The 22186-nt window shown below is 41.6% G+C and overlaps 1 protein-coding gene across 1 annotated transcript; it reads left to right on the forward strand.

The window, feature by feature from the left end:
- Nucleotides 1-12831: 12831 nt before the first annotated feature.
- phf13 (PHD finger protein 13) lies at nt 12832-20662 on the forward strand. Its single transcript, XM_080891230.1, has 5 exons — nt 12832-13270; nt 14101-14202; nt 15659-15838; nt 18045-18456; nt 18554-20662. The coding sequence occupies exons 1-5, from the start codon at nt 13226-13228 to the stop codon at nt 18784-18786; spliced, it is 972 nt and encodes a 323-aa protein (XP_080747356.1). The 5' UTR covers nt 12832-13225; the 3' UTR covers nt 18787-20662.
- The last annotated feature ends 1524 nt before the right edge of the window (nt 20663-22186 follow it).

Below are 22186 nucleotides of genomic sequence, written 5' to 3' on the forward strand. Positions count from 1 at the left end.
TGTCAGTGTACCATGGTAATAACAGAAGCGAAACGCAATATTGTGTCAGGACAATTCACTATTTATGCACAATAAACAAAGGAGCGACAATTTCTGTTCAGCGCCAGACTTGCATGTAACCTATATCACCAATTATGTTAAGAAAAATGACTCATTAACTACAACAGCAGACTGACCTTTGTGGAAATGCTTGGAGCAGACTAACCTGTGAGCTGGAGTGTTCTGGGACGTTATATTTTGTCTTTGAATGGCTGCAATCCAGTCGCCTCTTTGTTACTTCGGAAACATGGCTCGAACAATTTCTCTTCAACGACGTAATCTGATAACAACCGATCTCTTTACCCGTCGGCTTCCCGTGGCTGTCATGCGACCGGCTATTGCAGTTAATAATACAACAGCTTCTTGCCATTTTTTGTGTTTCTTTTTATCGCTGTATAACTGATTTCAATTGAAAGCCTGCGTGCGCTAGTACCTCTTGCCACGAGTTCCCAGAATTCTTTGCGGTCTTACCCCTGAGTGACGTCACATTTTCAATCTCTATAGTTAAAAGAACTTTAAACCAACACAGAAATATCTTTTTCTCTTTAAACCTTTTTATTTCAAAAACAGTCCAACTCTTTGTTTAACACTGTACAAAAAGTAATCAAAGAACTGTGCAAATTATTGGTAAACTGATTAGTTCAATAAAATAATCACAGTGTACGCAGGACTACAGCGTGGAATCATGCAGTAATAAGGAGGGGAAAGTGACAAATAATTGCATGTAAGGTCTGGCAGATTTTATTTTTTTAAAGAAACTAAACTAAAATGACACAAATTAAGAAGTTCAAAAAATACATAAATCGCCAATAAAAAGTAATGAGAAAGTTACATTTACAATAATGCCAGCAGAAAAGATGACTTTAAAACAAATGTTCAGAGAACATCATGCTAACATGCATTTTCCACATGAAGCCATAGCCTCCTATTTAGTTACTGTGTATTAATGATTTTAGACAAAAACCTGAGTGGAGTTAAGCTATTGATCATGTATACTGAACCTGGAAAGGTTCAGAACTCTTCTGCTCAAGAGTTAAACCAGCAGGATGTTTTTATTGTGAAAAAATTAAAGAAAGTGTTGCATGCTTCAGTAATGCAGTGGAGAAAAAAACTGCACTAACCCATCTTATGTTGGCCGTTAATCTGGCCCATAGGGGAAAAACAGCATACAACACTAAGTTGATAATGTCGATGACAACTTTACATTTGCTGGCAAGAAGTAATAGAAAAAGAACTCGTCCAATTTCTTCTTCATGATCTTGATAATGACGTTGTCACGGTATATACGCTGAACCAGCATGTCTTCTCTGGACAACACCAACAGATCACACCATGATGTGCCCGTAACCATCATCTCTCCCTGGATGTGCCAATAGTACGGGTGATTCTTATTCAACTGTAAGACTCCATTGCGACAGATCAGGAAAGCGCAATCAATGAAGCTCCGAAACTTGACGCATTTAGCATGGACCAGTCCAAAACTGTTGGTCTCATTGGAATCGTACACCAACCCATCAGGGTTCGCCCCCAGCCACGGAGCATTCGGATGAACGACAAAACCACAGGGGTACCAGTTGACGCACATTTGCCGACAATATTGCTGGAAAGCTTCATTTTTTATTTCCTCCTCTATCTGTGCTGCTTTGCTCAGAGAAAATCCTTTCTGAATCTTAAATATCAGATGCTCGATATTGCTTTGTCCCGATTTGAGTTTGCAGATCTCTCTGAAACGGTTGGTCAAGCGCCGCTTCTGCAGTTTCTTTATGTTCTCCCTACAGCCACGAGTGGATTTCTCCAGAGTGTGTGCTTCTTCCCAGGTGACCTGCATGGCATTTACATGTTCCTGCTCCTTGGCGCTAAGTGTAGGAATGGCAGACACTGATTCAAGTTCATGGTGAGATAGAGGAAGCGGCAGCCGAGAGGGAGCATCACTGTTTATCGTATAACCCTGACTTGATGGCACAGGGCACTGGTAGGATAGGAGGGAACCTTTGGGAACTTTACCAGAAGCACAGTCCACCCATTCCACATCTGTTGTGAGGCCCATTTTGGTTATCAAAGGCTTCTGGTCATCAGGAAAGTCCCTGTAGGCTTCTTTGAGCCTTTCAATAAACGACTGGCATTCAGATGGGACAACACTGGTGAATTTCATGGGCGTCAACCTGTACGACACATAATTATTATCATTATTATTATTATTATTTTTAGCAAGCTGGGAGGGTGATTATTGAGGTTCTTGCCATTCTTACCTTGGAAATTCTAGCATGGTTTTCTGCAGGGGGCACACTAGCTTCTTCCAAAGAATTTCACCCAAGGAAAGAAAGAGAAAAGAATTTTAATTGCTAAAAAAATACAAACAAAAGACAAATAAAAGCATCTAAAAGCATAAAAAGTAATTTCTGCAAATATTTGCAGATGACACCATTATGGAATCATGTATATTGAGAAAAAGGATTGGCCAACTAACCCTTCACTTTGGTGTGATGACACATTTTTCTCTAAACTTGTGTGAGAGCTGCTTTACCTTCAAAATGAGTGCCACTTATAGCTGTAAGCAAAGTCAGCATCAAGTTATCAAGTCATTGAATCATCAAGTTATTGAATAGATTAACCATTTATCTGGACAAAGTAATTCCAAATGCTGTTTTGCAGTACAAAAGACTCCAGACTCCTTACATACACATTTTTACTAACCATCAGACTTGTACTATTTTTATTTATAAAAATTCTGAAGCACCAGAAACTCAGACTGCACTCGCCCGCATTTCATCAATAGAGGCTGCTCATTTTTGAAACTTACGGCCAATTCATCGGTCAATATCCTAGATCACTTATGGCAGTTAATTCAGCAGTAATTATTAAAATGGGAAACAAAAGGTTCTCACAGTTGAACAGGAATGGGATTTAATCGAACAAACAAACATGGTGGTCAGAGGGCCTGGTGGCACCAGTGTCCGGCAGCCTCGCCTCTGTCAGTGCGCCCCAGGGCAGCTGTGGCTACAATGTAGCTTGCCATCACCAGTCTGTGAATGTGTGTGTGAATGGGTGAATGACTGAATGTAGTGTAAAGCGCTTTGGGGTCCTTAGGGACTGAGTAAAGCGCTATACAAATGCAGGCCATTTGATCGCTGAATCATCAAATGTTTTGGGAACAACAGTGATTGTATCACTACTGATTCAAACTAGCTGTAAGGATGTTTGTAAGGACTTCAGAGCATTACTCAGGCTTAATTTTACATCATATCTTGAATAAGCATGCATCAATAAATTCCGGATGGTGGTGTTAAGCTGCATGTGCACTTGAAACAATTATTTAATAAGTAGCGCTCTACTTCCAAGTCAAACCCATTAAGACTACTAAGAATGCAGACATTTAAAAAAAAATCCAGTTCTTCAAAAGCTAATTCACTGACACTTTTTATTTCCGTGAATTTGAGATGTCTCTTACCCTAAGTGAACTAAAGAAATGACAGCTAAGGGAAACGAAGTCAGCACAAAATGTGGATGGCCAATAAAACTTTCAGACGATGTAAATGCTGAGCAGACGAGCAAAGTAAAGCCTCCATAAAGCAAAAGACCCGCTGAAAGGTTTAGCTGACAGGGAGCTAGTGATGCAACATTTCACTGTAAAGCGCTGATGCGCAAACAGAGTCTAAAGGTAAAACTTGCATGGCACATTCTCGCAAACCTCAATGTCTGAGGTATGCAAAGCAACATGTCATACTGTAAACAAGTGGCATGGACAGATAAAGTTGAGTCAAAGGTTTACGAGATAAAAGGAGCAGCATTTGATGAAAGAAAGCCTTGGCAGTCCCTAAACATTGGAGTGGCAATATTCTTCTTTGGGGTTGTGCAGCAGTAACAGCAAAAGCACAGAGAGGCTTTCACTACATAGTAACAAAATCTCATTGGACAGCAGCCCTCAACCATCAGCTACTCAAAGAAACACAAGCTTAAGCATTTTTGATGGCACTTAAATTCATCTGCCTTAGTAATGCTGTGTAAGCAAAACAGCCTAAAAACATCAGAACGTAAAGTAATCTGCACAGAAAAGTGGCTGAAAATTCACAAGTTAGGAAGAGAAAGACTAAGGCTACGTTCACACTACAGGCGAAAGCACATCAAATCCGACTTTTCTGACCCTATGCGACCCATATCCGATCATGGTACGACAGTGTGAACAGCACAAATCCGATACGCCAATTATCAGTGCCGGAGAAGCGCCCAAGAAGACATTGTGAACACTTCCTGGCCATCCAGTGTAGATGTTAGTGAAACTGTTGGGAAGACAGCGTTGGAGAAACGTGAACATTTTATTTGTACTGTATAATCTGCAGATTCTGACAGAAATTTGCAACTATCCTTTGAAGCACCGCTCCTCTCTAAAACAACAATAAGTACAGTAGTAGTAGTAGTAGTAGTAGTTGTTATTAGGCTATATGTAAATAACAAAATAACTTTATAACTTAAAGAAAAATTGGGAAACGTAAAGTGCGAAACAAGTCTTTATATTAAGGGCCATCGGTCAAACAATATTGTTTGCTCTGGGTCTAAACAGAGCACGTTGTGTGTGACTAGGGCTGGGCCATATTATACAGTTCACGGTAATACCGGTATAATGTTAGGCAACGATAGGAAAATGAAATATCGCGATAGAATATGAGTAAAACGCGCATGCGCAGTGCCTTTGTTTTCATACGCACATGGCCGATTGTTGAGTGAAACAGATGAACCAGAATTGGTTTGTAAAAATGGTGCAACTTCAGTGATGTGGAACTGGTTTGGTGTTTGTCCGTCAGATATACGACAAAGCACATTTTTTTGCAGAACATGCAAGCGGCCGTCGTTATTGTCGTACCGTATTTTCACGACCATAAGACGCACTGTACTAAAAGGCGCAGTCTCAGTTACAGTGGGGCAAAAAAGTATTTAGTCAGCCACCGATTGTGCAAGTTCCCCCACCTAAAATGATGACAGAGGTCAGTAATTTGCACCAGAGGTACACTTCAACTGTGAGAGACAGAATGTGAAAAAAAAATCCATGAATCCACATGGTAGGATTTGTAAAGAATTTATTCGTAAATCAGGGTGGAAAATAAGTATTTGGTCAATAACAAAAATACAACTCAATACTTTGTAACATAACCTTTGTTGGCAATAACAGAGGTCAAACGTTTACTATAGGTCTTTACCAGGTTTGCACACACAGTAGCTGGTATTTTGGCCCATTCCTCCATGCAGATCTTCTCGAGAGCAGTGATGTTTTGGGGCTGTCGCCGAGCAACACGGACTTTCAACTCCCGCCACAGATTTTCTATGGGGTTGAGGTCTGGAGACTGGCTAGGCCACTCCAGGACTTTCAAATGCTTCTTACGGAGCCACTCCTTTGTTGCCCGGGCGGTGTGTTTTGGATCATGTTGGAAGACCCAGCCTCGTTTCATCTTCAAAGTTCTCACTGATGGAAGGAGGTTTTGGCTCAAAATCTCACGATACATGGCCCCATTCATTCTGTCCTTAACACGGATCAGTCGTCCTGTCCCCTTGGCAGAAAAACAGCCCCATAGCATGATGTTTCCACCCCCATGCTTCACAGTAGGTATGGTGTTCTTGGGATGCAACTCAGTATTCTTCTTCCTCCAAACACGACGAGTTGAGTTTATACCAAAAAGTTCTACTTTGGTTTCATCTGACCACATGACATTCTCCCAATCCTCTGCTGTATCATCCATGTGCTCTCTGGCAAACTTCAGACGGGCCTGGACATGCACTGGCTTCAGCAGCGGAACACGTCTGGCACTGCGGGATTTGATTCCCTGCCGTTGTAGTGTGTTACTGATGGTGACCTTTGTTACTTTGGTCCCAGCTCTCTGCAGGTCATTCACCAGGTCCCCCCGTGTGGTTCTGGGATCTTTGCTCACCGTTCTCATGATCATTTTGACCCCACGGGATGAGATCTTGCGTGGAGCCCCAGATCGAGGGAGATTATCAGTGGTCTTGTATGTCTTCCATTTTCTGATGATTGCTCCCACAGTTGATTTTTTCACACCAAGCTGCTTGCCTATTGTAGATTCACTCTTCCCAGTCTGGTGCAGGTCTACAATACTTTTCCTGGTGTCCTTCGAAAGCTCTTTGGTCTTGGCCATGGCGGAGTTTGGAGTCTGACTGTTTGAGGCTGTGGACAGGTGTCTTTTATACAGATGATGAGTTCAAACAGGTGCCATTCGTACAGGTAACGAGTGGGGGACAGAAAAGCTTCTTACAGAAGACGTTACAGGTCTGTGAGAGCCAGAGATTTTCCTTGTTTGAGGTGACCAAATACTTATTTTCCACCCTAATTTACGAATAAATTCTTTACAAATCCTACCATGTGGATTCATGGATTTTTTTTTCACATTCTGTCTCTCACAGTTGAAGTGTACCTCTGGTGCAAATTACTGACCTCTGTCATCATTTTAAGTGGGGGAACTTGCACAATCGGTGGCTGACTAAATACTTTTTTGCCCCACTGTATGTGTGCCATTACTGTATTTAACACACACATAAGGCGCACTGGATTATAGGGCGCATACAAGTACTGTATGCGTATATAAAAAATAAAGCGGGAGCTAACCTGAGTTCGGTACCTTACTCACATTTCTATTACCAGTAATCGTCATCATCAACAACACACAAGCATACAAGTGTGCGTATTTAAAAATAAAGCAGGAGCAAAACAAAGTTTGGTACTCACATTTTTATCATCAATCAAACCCATCGAAGTCCTCATCCTCTGTGTCTGAATTGAACAGCTGCGCTAAATCTCCATCAAACATGCCAGGTTCACTTTCTTCACTGTCAGAGTCACTTTCCGTGCCGTGCGGCTCCTCAGAAATGATGCCGGCTTTTGCGAAAGCTCGAACAACAGTGCCATCAGACATGTTAGCCCAAGCATCTACAATCCATTGGCAAATTGTGGCATAACTCGCCCGGCGCTGCCTTCCACTCTTGGTGAAACTGTGGTCTACATCGGTCATCCATCGCTCCCAGGCCGCTCGCAGCCTTACTTTGAACGGGCGGTTCACACCGATGTCCAGCGGTTGGAGTTCCTTTGTCAGGCCTCCCGGAATGACAGCAAGCTCACAGTTCATTTGTTTCACTAGTTTTTTCACATCGGCTGTGAGATGGGCACGCATAGAGTCACAGATTAAGAGCGATGGTGATGCGTGGAAAAAACCACCTGGTCTCCTTTCATACACCTCCCTCAGCCACTCTTTCATCATTTCCTCATCCATCCAGCCCTTTTCATTTGCCTTAATGATGATTCCTGCTGGAAACTTCTCTTTAGGCAAAGTCTTTCGCTTAAAAATCACCATAGGCGGCAGTTTCTGTCCATTAGCATGGCAGCCAAGCACAACAGTAAAAGAAGACTTTTCATACCCCGTTGTGCGTATCGCTACCGTGCTGGTCCCCTTCTTCTCCACAGTGTGACTCACCGGGATGTCAAAAGTGAGCGGGACCTCGTCCATGTTTGTGATGTGGCTGGGCTGGATGTTTTTGTCGCCGATGTGTTTGCTGCAGTAGGAGCGGAAGATGGCCAGCTTTTCCTTATAATCCGCTGGAAGTTGCTGCGCTACCGTAGTCCTGGTCCGGATGGAAAAATGGCACCGTTTCATAAAACGAAAGCACCAAGACGGACCTCCTTGGAAATGTTCAATGTTCATCTCTTCAGCTAGTGAAACTGCTTTTAGCCGAATGGTGACCATCGAAACGCTTCTCCCGCTCGTTCTTTGCTCGATGATCCACCGCTTGAGTCTTTCCTCCAACTCGGGCCACCTCGCCTTATGTCCGCGGAAACTCAGCTGCGTTTTCTTGACCTGCCGGAGCTTGTTTTCTAGCTTCCTCCAATTGCGAACCATCGATTCGTTAATCTTAAATTCTCTCGCCGCTGCTCGATTTCCATGTTCCTCCGCATAGCTGATGGCCTTCAGTTTAAACTGTGCTTCGTAAGCGTGTCTCTTCGCCATTTTCAGGGTTGTTAAAACAACGATGTCCTGCATAACGCACATACCAGTTCTTTTATACAGGTATGTGCGATAAAGTCAACGCACACACTTCACCCTGTAGCGTTCTCATGGTGTTCTCTACTACGTCCTCATTACAACACACAGGGTGCACTGTGCTACAGGGCGCGCCGTACTTTTTGAAGAAAATCTAAGACTTTTAAGTGCGCCTTATGGTCGTGAAAATACGGTATTTGTTGGACTAAGATGCTCTTAAATCTGGGAGTAATCTGAGTCCTAAACTCTGTATGTTTCAGGTCAAACGAACACTGCAGCATCACTGAGAGTTAAAAACTGTCTAAATTCTTTCATCTTTAATAAAATGATCAGCATTGCTTCTTTACCAGGTGAAACTATGAAGTTTAACTTCCAGGCATCCATGAAAACAAAATTTATTACATTTAACGGAGTTCGAAGTTAGCAGGAAGCTAGCGGAAGTTAGCTCGCTAGTTTCGCTAGTTACCTAAGCATGATATTGCATGTTCTGACTGAGATTTCTGGAAAAATTCTAACGTACAGCTCCACTATCACTTCCAACATAAATGAAGACAGGAAACTAAACAGCAGTGACGTTTGTAGGGTTACTGAAGTTGGGCTAGCTGGTATATAATGATGTGCTACCTGATCGCTAGCGACACAGCTATGTTAGCATAACATAAACAGTGAAGCTGGAGGACGAACACTAACACTTTTCCACTTATAAAAGTTAACCTTAAAGTTCCTGATAGTTAGAGACAAATGCAATCGCATGGCAGGATACTGTAAACGGACAAAACTTCAGTCAGGAGAACAACTGAGATAATCCATCCACAATACGAGGTTAGTCATTAATATACTGCAGCAACATGGGAATACAGCAGCTGCCAGAGAATCAACATTAATGAATCAATGGTACAGAAGTGGAGGAAGCAAGAAGAATGAGTTTAATAAAGTTTGATTTATCTGACTGCTTTGTTTCGCTTAATGTGCCTTATAATCCCGTGCACCTTATGGTCCGAAAAATACGCACTGCACACTGCAGTTTAATGTTGCAAAGCACCTCTTTTTAACTTCAGTGGATATTATACATGGTTATGCTCAGGATGTGTCAGCCCATTTCTACTGGAAATGTCTTTTGGTTAAAGCAAGGAATTTGCATTTGCACTGTTACATTTTTATAAAGCTTTAATGTACATAAAAACCAGCTTCTTGTATAAGTGAAAATAAATGGAAGGTTGTCTTTTTGCGCTAGTAATGTTGTGGAGTTGTATTTTGTCTCGCATCAATTATATCGTCAGTTATATCGTTATCGCAAATTTTCAAATATATATCGTGATAAATATTTTTGGCCATATCGCCCTGCTCTATGTGTGACGTCTTCTTTTGCACATGCAGATCACTTTGAGGGTTCACACTAGAGCGCGTTTGCTGTCACATTTTATATGTAGTGTGAACAAGAAGAAAAAAAATTGGATTTGATCAAAAAATTGGAATTGAGCATTAAGACCTGCAGATCTCTAGGAACTCTCAGGTTGCTGATGTGTTGTCAATCTAATAAGTTGTAATCATTGATTTCTGTTTTTGTTTACTTATTTTATTGAGTGTCTGATTTAGGGGGGAAATGGTTGTAGTTCCAGGCTTGGCTATTTAGCATCAGAAAATAAAAGGAAAAAATAAACCCCAATAAAATAAACATTTAGACAATTGTCTACTTTTGGTGCACGTTTACTGAAAGGTATGTGTGGGACCTTGGGAAGTTAGGAATAGCATTTTGGATTCTCAGCAAAGTTATTTTAGATTTAAGAAGCCAAAACTTACTTTTGTGTTTGAAGTTTCTGAGCCTTTTTTAAATATGTGGCTCTCACTTGTCCCTTCTTCAATCTGGCAATCTGCTTCTGACTCATCTGAGGTACAGTCTCCATCTTCAGCTGCTTCATCAGTTGAGCTATTAGCTGAAGCCTCAAGTCTGGTACCTGCCACATGAATCTGGTTTGTGTCAGTGATGTCTTCTTCTTCCTCTTCTTTTGATCCGTTTTCAAAACAGTCTGATGTAAAATCGTTGTTGGCTTCACCCAGCCCCAGATGTTGCTCCAAACTTATGTCACACTCAATATGCTCTTCTTTAACACAGACTGGTGTAATGAAGTTGTCAGCTTCAGTCAGCACTTGTCGCTGATCCCAACTTAAGTCATATTCTATTTTCCCTGCTTTAGCTATCGTAGTGAGGCCCTCTGATATTTCAAGGTCCACCCCGGTGTTAGGCTCTGAGGGCTGTTCTCCAGCGTAGTTATTAACATCTGTCATAGGAAATAGAAAAAAAACCCATTACTGAATACATTACATAGTAATCATATATGTTTTGCTTTAGTTTGAGTCATGGTACTTGCCCCTTAACCTGAGATTCTTTTAACATGTCAACGTGGACATGTCAGTGAACACATAAGACATGGAAACAGTTTATCTCAACTATCCTTAGACTCTTACCATGTTGGGGGGGGGGGGAATCAATAGTCACCATGCAGAACAGCTGTTATTGAGTTATTCACAATCACCAGCCACTCAGTTAGGTACACCTGATCAAAAGCTCTTCAACACAAGAGTGTCGGTATGCAGAAGAGTGTCTGTAAGCGCACAAGACATCAAACCCTGAAGCAGCTGGACTAAAGCAGCAGAAGACCACACTAGATGCAACTCTAATCAGTCAATAATAGGAAACTGAGGCTAGCCAACAGTGGACAACAGAAGACTGGAAAAAATTATTTTTCTGTTCCAACATCCAAATACAAATCATGCTTTGTACTAGGGCTGCCACGGTTAGTCAACTAGTCATTTCAGAGACACCAGTTCCCCACCATATCGATAGCTGGAGGGGGGGTTCAAGGCTCACTAGAGCCGGTGAGAAAACCGGACATCCGGCAAATCGTTTTCAAACCCACCGCCATCTTTCGCTACTCAGGTTAAACATGATATATAAGTCACTTAGATAACTTAAAAATGTTATTGTTTGGCTTTTTTCAGTATTTTATTTGTTCCTCTTCCTACTTTGTATCAATGATTCAGGCTGCTGGTTGTGGTGTAACCGTGTGGGGATGTAACGGTTTCATGGCGCAGTTTTAGACATCTTAGTACTAAAACACAAATGATCTCAAACTAGTTTCTTGAACATCACAATTGCTTTACTCCACTCAAACGGCCTTTTAAGTCACTACATCTCAGTCGAGCAGAGCAGTTTTGAGATGCGGTGGAAGGGGGAACGTGGATGTGCAGCAGACAAACAACAGCACCTGTGTGATGCTATCGTATTTTTGTGGATCAATATCTCCAGCACTTGACTGAATCCGTGCCATGAAGAATTAAAGCAGTTCTGTTAAGGTTAAATGGGGTCCTACCTGGTACTGGTCATTTTGTATGTGTTAGACTGATGGGTTACTACCTATGAAACATGTCCGCAGTAGTTTAGTGGTAAAGGCCAATCGAGGTAAAGTTAATTAACAGCTTTATAACGTGAGGGGGCCCTTTAGTATTAGTCTTAACTAACTAAAGCATTAAATTACGCACCCATCACACACACGTCCTACAGTATTTACACACGGTGTCGCATTAAGCTTGCAATGCTTTAATTTAACAATTCCTCTTCAAGTGTAGCTAATACAGGTCAGTCAACTGGAAACGCAAGGATCCAAAAGCAACAAACCTATCCTGTGTAACTTTATCTCGGGGTTGAGGACCATGTGCAGAATGTCCCGCAGGCGCTTGTTTTCCTCACAGCACTCCACGACGATACTTTCAACTTCACCAAACACCTCCATGGCCACGGCGGTGAGGCGTTCAGTCAAAAAGCTCCGAAAGCCCTGGAGTCTAACGCTCGACATTTTGGACTATTATTATCTACACAACGCCTGAGTTCATCCGCGTGAACACGCTCAAACAAAAGAAAACAAACGGAATTTCACAAAGGCGACTTCCTGTAGGAAAAGTCTTCTTCGGTGGATTTCGTGGGTTACATTAGCGCCCTCTTCTGATAGCGCGCAATCTACAAGGAGAAGTACAGATTATAAAGACTAAAAAGGAAATAAAATTTTGAGATTACGGTCGAAATTTTAAGATTAAAGTCGAAATAATATTTTGAAAAAAAGTTGCCATTTTGAGATTACAGTCGAAATGTTATTTTAAGCAATTTTAAGATTGAAGTCAAAATAATAATTTGAGAAAAAAAGTTGAAATGTTTCGGTTTTTGACAATGACAATGACAATGACACGCCTTGTGGAACTAGGTGTTCTTCAATGGGCTAAATGTTCTAAAGGGTTTTCCTTATATAAAGCTCAGTGCATTCCTTCTTTTTAAGAGTGTTGCCAGATTGTTGATTTTGTCACTCCAAAAAAATGTATGCTTTGTCTGTGATCAGTTTATTTTGGCCCTAATGATGACATCCCATTACTTACATCAACATATCTGTAGACGACATACTGACAGTTCCAGTGAAAAGATCGAAATGCAAGTCCAGCATTTGGAATCGACCCCTGAGCTTTTATCTGTTATGTTTCTCACTAAATAATGAAGCCTCGCTTTTATGAAACTGTTTGTCAGTATTGATCGATTAGTTTAGGGCCTTCGAGTTTCCATGCATATTTTCCAAAGCAGAGAATTTGTTAAAATGTAGGAGACCTTTAAAGCAGGCCTGCTTTTATCCCTTCACACTACTGACCAAAGATGGCGCCAATCCACAACGTCGTTCCCTTAAATAAATAACTTTGAATGAGTAGAAGAAGAAAAAGAAGCAGCAAGGGGCAGGCAGCTGGTGACAGCCGAAGTGTACCGTTCCCCCACCCTCCTCAGCACTCTGTTAACTGGATCAAACGGAGAAATTGCCGGACAGCTCGATGGAAATACAATAGTAACGTTTGCTGATAGTCGGCGATTACATTTTATAACTTTGAGCGGATAGGACTAGCGTTTGTAGGCGAGTCCAAGTAGTGTTATCGTTGCTGCTTGTGGCAAACTGAGTTAACACTGTTGCTTCGAGCTTTTAGCATAGGTAACGTTACCGTTAGCTGTCTAGCAAGCAAAAGCTAAATAACTTCAGTGTTTACGGTCCCATCGGATTGCCAGCTTCGACAGTCTGCCAGGTTATCGCCAAAGCCGTCAGGTTGTCGGCTACTCGGTAAAGATGGGTGACATAAACCCATCGACATCCCATGCATTTCAGTCGGAGGTGAGTGTTTTATATAATTGTTTGACAGTGAGTAGTTTGCAGTCACGGCTAGCGACGTTAGCAAATGTCAACTTATTTGAGGTTGTCACTGTGACTAGCAGCTGCTGATTAGTTAGCTTGCTGCTGCTAATGTTGACATATAATATTAGCCAGTGGAAAAATTTGACAAGTTATACACACCAAACATTCCCGCGGTATTAGAACAAGCTGTCAGCTTTCTATAAATAAAACTTTACATGTCGCATGAAAATGAGTCATTAATGCCACTTTAAACGGTACTTCACGAAACCTGCGAGTTAGCCTTACTGTATGCTTCATGGAGAATAAAACATTCCATCATCATTACGGAGCATGCTAACATTAAAGCTAGCTGACTAACCATCATATTCACGCCATCTGGATTTTTCGCAGTGTAACAGCTGGCGGACAATGATGCTTTTGTTGCACTTTGTTATTCCTTGATAGTCTGTAATATGTATTACCGCGCGGCTTCGTTGTTTTGTCCGTTAATTGAACTATAGTGACACTAGCTGGTTAGCAGTAGCTAGTGAGTTATTTGCGGTCTACCGCTAGCCGACCAAGCTAACATTAGCTGTCGTTTTTAGTTGGGTTTGTCGGTGGGGGTTGACAGGAAGGTTCACTTTCATGTCTATAGATAAATATGTGTGTGCGTGGGCGTAGTGAATCAAACTTTTGCCTGTGTTAGTCGCCGTTTCTCCCACCGTGTACAATAGAGGATGTGTGGCGATCACTCGTCGTTCATATCAACGCCATATCTGGCAGTGCAGGTTTATTGCAGCTAATGCTTCAGTAACATGATTGTGTTTCAGGGTTTCAGTCCGCCGTACAGGAGGAGGAGGACAGTGGAGGATTTTAACAAGTTTTGCACTTTTGTTCTGGCATATGCCGGTTACATCCCATACCCTCAAGAGGTAAGAAAACCAGGCGGTCGGTGGCTGTGCACTCTTCTTCACATCAGCATCTGTCTAGTTGGGCTATAACGGTGTCTCTTAAATGTTTTAATCAGGAGCATCGCCTGTGTTATACATAGTTGCATTATATTTCCGCATGTAAACAAACAACCATACAAAGTAGGAAAATATTTAGTCTTGACCAGCAGAAGTGAAATCTACACAGAATCAAAATGTTTGTAAAAATGATAAATAATCAAGACCCAAAGCCTGTCACTGAGGTTATCTGAGTGTGTGTGTGTGTGGGGGGGGGGGGACTGTTTTAATCATGAGCTTTATTCTAAAACCGGAGCTACTCTTTGACAAAATTATTTGGATCAGTTACAGATGATCTTGCATATCCACTGTGGATTAACTTCAAGTAATCTAAACCTGTGGTCTATTTGTCAGTTATAATATGACTTAATGCAACTGCTGCCACTCATTATTGTTTTTTTATTATTATTATCTTCTTGAATTTTATTCACTCGCTAAATCGGACATGAGACTTTATTGTCTTCTGCTAATCTTGGGGACCAAAAAGGAGATGGCCAGACAGGGAGATTACTTTAACAGATTCTTTTGGCTTTATAGTTTCTCTGCCTGTGTTTATTTTAGTTTTACACATACTCAACTAAGAACTTTATCTTCTTTTTTTCTTTTTGCACTTACATGGACTCTTGGCTTAATACATGGGTCTCTTTTGCCCTTGTCGGTTTTTTTTTTTATATATATCTTTTTTTTTTTTTATTCTCTCACACATACAGCCATCTATGATGTTACTATGTACTAGGTTAACTGAATCGGTTGTATGGAAAGTAGCCTTGTTCATGCTGGTCATTCATTCACATTTATATGCATTTAACTTGTTGAAAACATTCATTTTAGTCTAATTACAGTTTGTTTGTTTTTTGTTTTTTAACACATGCTCCTCCACTGTCTAGAACATGGAAGCCATGTCCTGTTATCAAAGGATGTAGAGCTGCATCCTTTGATAACAGTGTATCTTTCGTTACGCAATGGGGGGGGGGTTTGTTGTTGTTGTTGTTTGGTTTTTTTATTCAGACTAGATAAGAAGCACCAGGTGGTAGAGATGTTCCTGTAAAGTGACACACACCCTTGATAGCATCAAATGTTCTGTTATTCTCCACTGCTGCAACTAAAGTAGAGCATTGTTTTTAGTGCTATTTTCTGTAAAACCAAAATAAAATGTGACATCCCTCTCTCTGGTTTATGTGAAGTTTCTTTTATCATAACTAACGTTGGATGACTTAGTTTCCTTTTCTTCACCATCAACAGATGACTTGTTCGCTTTCCTTTCAGGGATTTATTTTTATGGTCATGTGATTGCAAATGTATTAATTTTTTACCTGTTAGTAGCCTACTTCATCTCCTTATGTTAGTGAATTAACCCCTGCACTTCCATTTATTATTTTAGGACTCTCCACTGCGCAGTAGCTCAAGCCCCCCGAACAGTACAGGCAGCACAGCCGACAGTGATGGCTGGACCCCAGGACCAGCATCTTCCTGCCCCCAACGCCCCCTGAAGGGCCCCCAGGATAGGAGCAGGAAGCGTCCACAGCCAGGATCCATTCTGTCCAGCCACGCCAAGAAAGATGTAAGACGGATTTACAGTGGGGCAAAAAAGTATTTAGTCAGCCACCGATTGTGCAAGTTCCCCCACTTAAAATGATGACAGAGGTCAGTAATTTGCACCAGAGGTACACTTCCACTGTGAGAGACAGAATGTGAAAAAAAAAATCCATGAATCCACATGGTAGGATTTGTAAAGAATTTATTCGTAAATTAGGGTGGAAAATAAGTATTTGGTCACCTCAAACAAGGAAAATCTCTGGCTCTCACAGACCTGTAACGTCTTCTGTAAGAAGCTTTTCTGTCCCCCACTCGTTACCTGTATGAATGGCACCTGTTTGAACTCATCATCTGTATAAAAGACACCTGTCCACAGCCTCAAACAGTCAGACTCCAAACTCCGCCATGGCCAAGACCAAAGAGCTTTCGAAGGACACCAGGAAAAGTATTGTAGACCTGCACCAGACTGGGAAGAGTGAATCTACAATAGGCAAGCAGCTTGGTGTGAAAAAATCAACTGTGGGAGCAATCATCAGAAAATGGAAGACATACAAGACCACTGATAGTCTCCCTCGATCTGGGGCTCCACGCAAGATCTCATCCCGTGGGGTCAAAATGATCATGAGAACGGTGAGCAAAGATCCCAGAACCACACGGGGGGACCTGGTGAATGACCTGCAGAGAGCTGGGACCAAAGTAACAAAGGTCACCATCAGTAACACACTACAACGGCAGGGAATCAAATCCCGCAGTGCCAGACGTGTTCCGCTGCTGAAGCCAGTGCATGTCCAGGCCCGTCTGAAGTTTGCCAGAGAGCACATGGATGATACAGCAGAGGATTGGGAGAATGTCATGTGGTCAGATGAAACCAAAGTAGAACTTTTTGGTATAAACTCAACTCGTCGTGTTTGGAGGAAGAAGAATACTGAGTTGCATCCCAAGAACACCATACCTACTGTGAAGCATGGGGGTGGAAACATCATGCTATGGGGCTGTTTTTCTGCCAAGGGGACAGGACGACTGATCCGTGTTAAGGACAGAATGAATGGGGCCATGTATCGTGAGATTTTGAGCCAAAACCTCCTTCCATCAGTGAGAACTTTGAAGATGAAACGAGGCTGGGTCTTCCAACATGACAATGATCCAAAACACACCGCCCGGGCAACAAAGGAGTGGCTCCGTAAGAAGCATTTGAAAGTCCTGGAGTGGCCTAGCCAGTCTCCAGACCTCAACCCCATAGAAAATCTGTGGCGGGAGTTGAAAGTCCGTGTTGCTCGGCGACAGCCCCAAAACATCCCTGCTCTCGAGATCTGCATGGAGGAATGGGCCAAAATACCAGCTACTGTGTGTGCAAACCTGGTAAAGACCTATAGTAAACGTTTGACCTCTGTTATTGCCAACAAAGGTTATTGTCAATGGAAAATTGTATTTAGTAGTCAGTATAATCTTTTAGTGATATAAGTTTGCTTATGGTAGGATGCTGTTTGTAGTTATTTGGTAGTGACAGGATGTGTGATTTTTAGCAGGCTTGGTTCACCCCCACATCCTGGGAGCGTGGGAGAGGTCGTACCTTGTTTTATTGTTTTAACGTAGCTATGTCTGTTTTAGTCTAAGTGCTTTAACTGCTGGACTTCCTCACCGTGCCATCTAGGGTGGGGGAGACTACCCTCTTTATGATCAAGGATGTACCTTTTGTGCTTTCATGTTATATGACCCTTTGATCAACACACACACACACACACACACACACACACACATACGCTCAATGGAGTATAAATAAAGACCGGGGCAGTTCTCTCACTGGAGTCTCTTAGAGTGGAGGCTGCCCTTGCTAGCAAGAAGTTCTGTGTGTTTCTCTTCTCTGAGTCTTTACTGAAGAAGTGTTTTAGAACATTTTCCCTAACAGTTATGTTACAAAGTATTGAGTTGTATTTTTGTTATTGACCAAATACTTATTTTCCACCCTGATTTACGAATAAATTCTTTACAAATCCTACCATGTGGATTCATGGATTTTTTTTTTTCACATTCTGTCTCTCACAGTTGAAGTGTACCTCTGGTGCAAATTACTGACCTCTGTCATCATTTTAGGTGGGGGAAGTTGCACAATCGGTGGCTGACTAAATACTTTTTTTGCCCCACTGTATGTCACATCATCAACCTTATATAATCTGACCAGGTAAAAGTTTTGTTATAATTTTCAAATGGATATTAAATTTTCTCCTCTGCAGCACACAATCACTACCCTGCATCCAGATGATCGCAGGAAAGCTGACAAGCTGAAGAAGAAGAAGAGGAGGAAGGAGAGGGAGCATCAGTCTGTTGAAGAACGTGGGGCTCACTTAGCAGTCCCAGAGCTGCAGTGCCCGCTTTCCTTTGGCGGCCGAACAATCAAAGAAGAGCCAGAAGATGACATCAGCATTCCCCTCCACCCCCAGTGCGTGCCTAGCCCGTCCCCTTGCAAAGAGGAACCCAAGGAAGAGCGTCGGTACTGGGACGGACGAGACCTTGAGGAAGGGGTGGTAAAGATACAGAAGGTGGAGGGCTTTTCAGGAAACAGAACGGTGTTCCGCCAGGGAAAGCAGGTGGTGTTCCGAGACGAAGATGGCTCAGGGGAGGATGAGGATATAATGGTAGACTCTGGTAAGAGATTTTGGGGTCAGAAATGCTTAAATGTTTTTAAAAAACTGATGAATGAATAAAGTGGAAGCTCAGTGTATTCTGTCTCCTTTCTTTTCAGATGATGACTCGTGGGACCTGGTGACATGTTTCTGCATGAAGCCTTTCGCGGGACGCGCCATGATCGAATGTAACAAGTGCAACACCTGGATCCACCTGTCATGCGCTAAGATCCGCAAGAGTCACGTGCCAGAGACATACGTGTGCCAAAGCTGCCGAGAGACACACGGACCTCCAGACACTCGACGTTCCCACCGCTCGCGTGTAGGCCCACGCAAACACATGCTGGACTGACCCCAGGCCACATCCTGAACTCTGACCCGTACCGCTCCTACTTTAACCCTCTACTGGACTGGCCCCTCCTCCTCAGATTCAGGTCTTGCACCCTTCAGTCTCTCTCCTTCAAGGTTCAACCATGAACCCATATTTTCTACAAACATTTTAGTGGACCTATCCCGAGCCCTTATCCCATTTGAGAACAATTTGAGTGCTATTTTAGATTTACTAAGGTTTGTTTCTGCTTCCTACAGACTCTGCGTGTAAGGCAATCACTGAATGGATGTCTGTCTGTAGATGACATTAGCATAGCAACAAACCGCTACTTTTGGGGCTTGGTGTCTCGTGAACACTGGAAGCATTTTGAACTGCCATATTGAGAGAATTCTCACAACTGCCACCCACTATGGTGCATGCTGGGATTTGTGGGAAAAATGGTTTGCACTTTAAAAAAAAAAAAAAAAAAAAATCCACCTAACCTTTCTTTCAGAGACGGGTGTGTCTTTCTGATCTGGTTAAACTGGATTTAATTTCTCTATGATGCCTCTATTGATGTTACATAATTAACCATTTAAAACAGGAAAACAAGTTGAGGCTGGTGTCAATTGCTTCAGATGGTGCTATAGTATTAAGCTGAGGTATAATCGAATAGAACAAAGATGTAGGATAAGAGGCTAGAGTCTGCATCTGCATCATCAGTTTGTTGTTCTGCTTTTCTTGTTTAAGACATTTTCAAGAATATCATTGAGGCCATTAGCTCATACAGCTGAACCAAGATCTTGTCTTCCAGACACTGGTATTCCTCTGAATCAACACGTTACTCAGCCATACACAGAAGCTTTCACACTTTGTTTCTCAACGTGTTTAAACAGTGTTCTTCGCTGACCACATTTGTTCCTAATAAAGAAATTGTTATATAACAGTTTAGAAAAAAAGAAAAATTGGGCAAATGACAAAAGTCAGGTTTTCAGTATATCCTGTTATATCTGGTCAGTATGATTTTAGTTAACCACTTGATGCGCTTGACTAAGTTTTCAGAGACAAATATATTTATAGAAGGGAACCACAGTCCTGTTTGCAGTACTGACAGGTGAAAAAAAGGTATCTGTAACTGGAATGGTGTCAGACCAGAAATCTTCAGTTTTCAATGAAGATTTCCGGTTGAAATTATGCACGCAAGCGTTTAAATAAGGGTGTTGGCGATGCATCTGCTGCTATGAGTTGTCTGAACCAATCTCCATGTTTTTTTTGTTTTTTGGGGGGGGGGAGGGGGTTTCAAGTCTTTTGCAAAGCATCAAGTAGGGATGCACTGATGTGTCAGCAACACACCGGTACTGGCCCATGTTGGCCCTGTTGAGTTGTTTTTACACTTTTAACTCTGCACAACGTTGTGAGAATCGGGGCTGTTGTCTACACTTGCCGTCTGACATGTAGCATACAGATTTTTTTTTTTCTTCTTCCCCTGTTATAACGATTCATTTGTCATCCTGGCCCAAAGTGAGTAATGCTTAATAATAATAATAATAATAATAATAATAATAATAATAATAATAATAATAAACATAAAAAAAAAATGGAAGTCAGATTTTTATTCTGTATTGATTCTGAATTTTCAAATCAGTGCACCCCTAGTACCATGGTAGTGGTGGTTTGTCTCTGGAAGGTCAGAGCAGAAGGTCAGATCTCAGTGAGTAATCGCCTCCCGTTAACTTTTGCATTGCAGTATTCGGTTCTATGTGGAGTACCATTGATGGAAAACTTGCTCCCATTTGGATTAAAAGAACTTTAAGCTTTGTTATTCATGTGCCATCTGCTGTTGGGACTTGTGTGTTTCTGAACATATATATATATATATATATATATATATATATATATATATATATATATATATATATATATAATAAATGCATAAAAGCCATACTGTAGAGTGACAGATTTTAGACTCAGATTCTTGGATACTTGTCGGTGATGGGGTTTTATAATGCAGAATCAAAGAGTTGACCAGGGAACGACTAAAACAGACGAAGAATGTTTGTTTGGGGGGTTTTTTGTGTAAAGAACAAGAATTTCCAAGAGTTTGAACGATTAAACTCATCTGTGCACTCTCCTGGTATTTACAAATGTGGGTTAACTGGTTTGTACCCAGCAGTCGCCTAAGTTATGTTTTTAAGACATTTGAAGAACTAAAATCACTTTTGCTGTTTCTCAGGACATGCTTGTCTTGAAGAGAATCTGAAGACTCCTTCAGACACAAGCTCATAATTTTGAGTGTGCGTCTTAAAGACATTAGTGTAAATTAATGTTGGAGGGGGGGGGGAAGCTCATTGTGATACAGCTTGTTTAATCTGAACCTGGGTTGTTCTATCCTCTTACTGAGAAAGCGTTTGTTCTGTGGTGCACACTGTTTCTGTGAAACTATTGTAAACTACTGTAAATAAAGAGTTACCATTTTAACTTGATTTTTTTTCTTTTTAGCGGGGTGAGGTATAAAACTTCAGTGTATTCTGTGACTCTGGAGGGTGTAATCAAATGCCAAACATCTTTTAATCATGTTTATTGTCTTTACAGGACACAAAAACGGGCTCCTGAAACCATTCATAACATTTAAATACTACGGCCAGTCAGTTTGGATGATGGGTTGGAATGTAACAGCAGGGAGCACTCTTTCTGCAGGCCTCAGGGTGGCACCAGAGCAGAGGTGACAGATGACTTGACCAAGAAACCTTTATATCACACTTAAAACAACATAAGACAAATACTACAAACAATTAGTGCAAAATGGACGCTGAAAGAGTAATCCCAACCAAAGAGCAGTATAACAGCTCTCCCTTTCAATACACCAAAATAAACAGGAGCAGGGTGCAACTAATCTTAAAATCTTTGGGACTTTTATGCTACATCACCTACCAATTTCTCAACAGTTAAGTGTATCATAGGATATTTTGCCTTTCCCTCACCATTAAGAGGAGCAAATAACAGCCAAGGAGAATTAGTGCATGTATGACCACATAAAGTGGCTTCAGAACACATTCGCCTTGCAAGCAAAAGATCCCGGGTTCAGTCCTAAGAGAAGACAAATCCCTTGGGGAATGTGTCGGAATTCCCCGAGGAATTGAGGTGGTGTGAAAATCTGCCAAATTAACTTTGTGGTGCTACCTGCAGTGGCGACGCTTTGTGAATAAGGGAGAAAAATATTATTTTTATCATCTAAACGATAGTAATACAAGCCCTCTGCAACTATAGAGTGGCGTGTCGCTTAAAATGAGTGTGAGTCTGATTTGTTTTCAATGAAAGCATCAGGGAGAATAGTATTAAATTAAAATATGACAAACTAAAACACTGTAACACCTAATTTAGACAATATAGCTTTGTGGTTTTGGTGAGGCTACGGTTCAGTTGCCCAAAACCTCTAGAGTCA

This window comes from Rhamphochromis sp. 'chilingali', assembly GCF_963969265.1.
Source record: "Rhamphochromis sp. 'chilingali' genome assembly, chromosome: 9".
Classification (NCBI taxonomy): domain Eukaryota; kingdom Metazoa; phylum Chordata; class Actinopteri; order Cichliformes; family Cichlidae; genus Rhamphochromis; species Rhamphochromis sp. 'chilingali'.

Bases quoted from the DNA above. Each gene is read 5' to 3' on its own strand.
- phf13 (XM_080891230.1), top strand. From the start codon at position 13,226: ATGGGTGACATAAACCCATCGACATCCCATGCATTTCAGTCGGAG. The intron at 14,203-15,658 runs GTAAGAAAACCA...TTATTATTTTAG, and splicing joins ACATCCCATACCCTCAAGAG to GACTCTCCACTGCGCAGTAG. The intron at 18,457-18,553 runs GTAAGAGATTTT...CTTTCTTTTCAG, and splicing joins GGATATAATGGTAGACTCTG to ATGATGACTCGTGGGACCTG.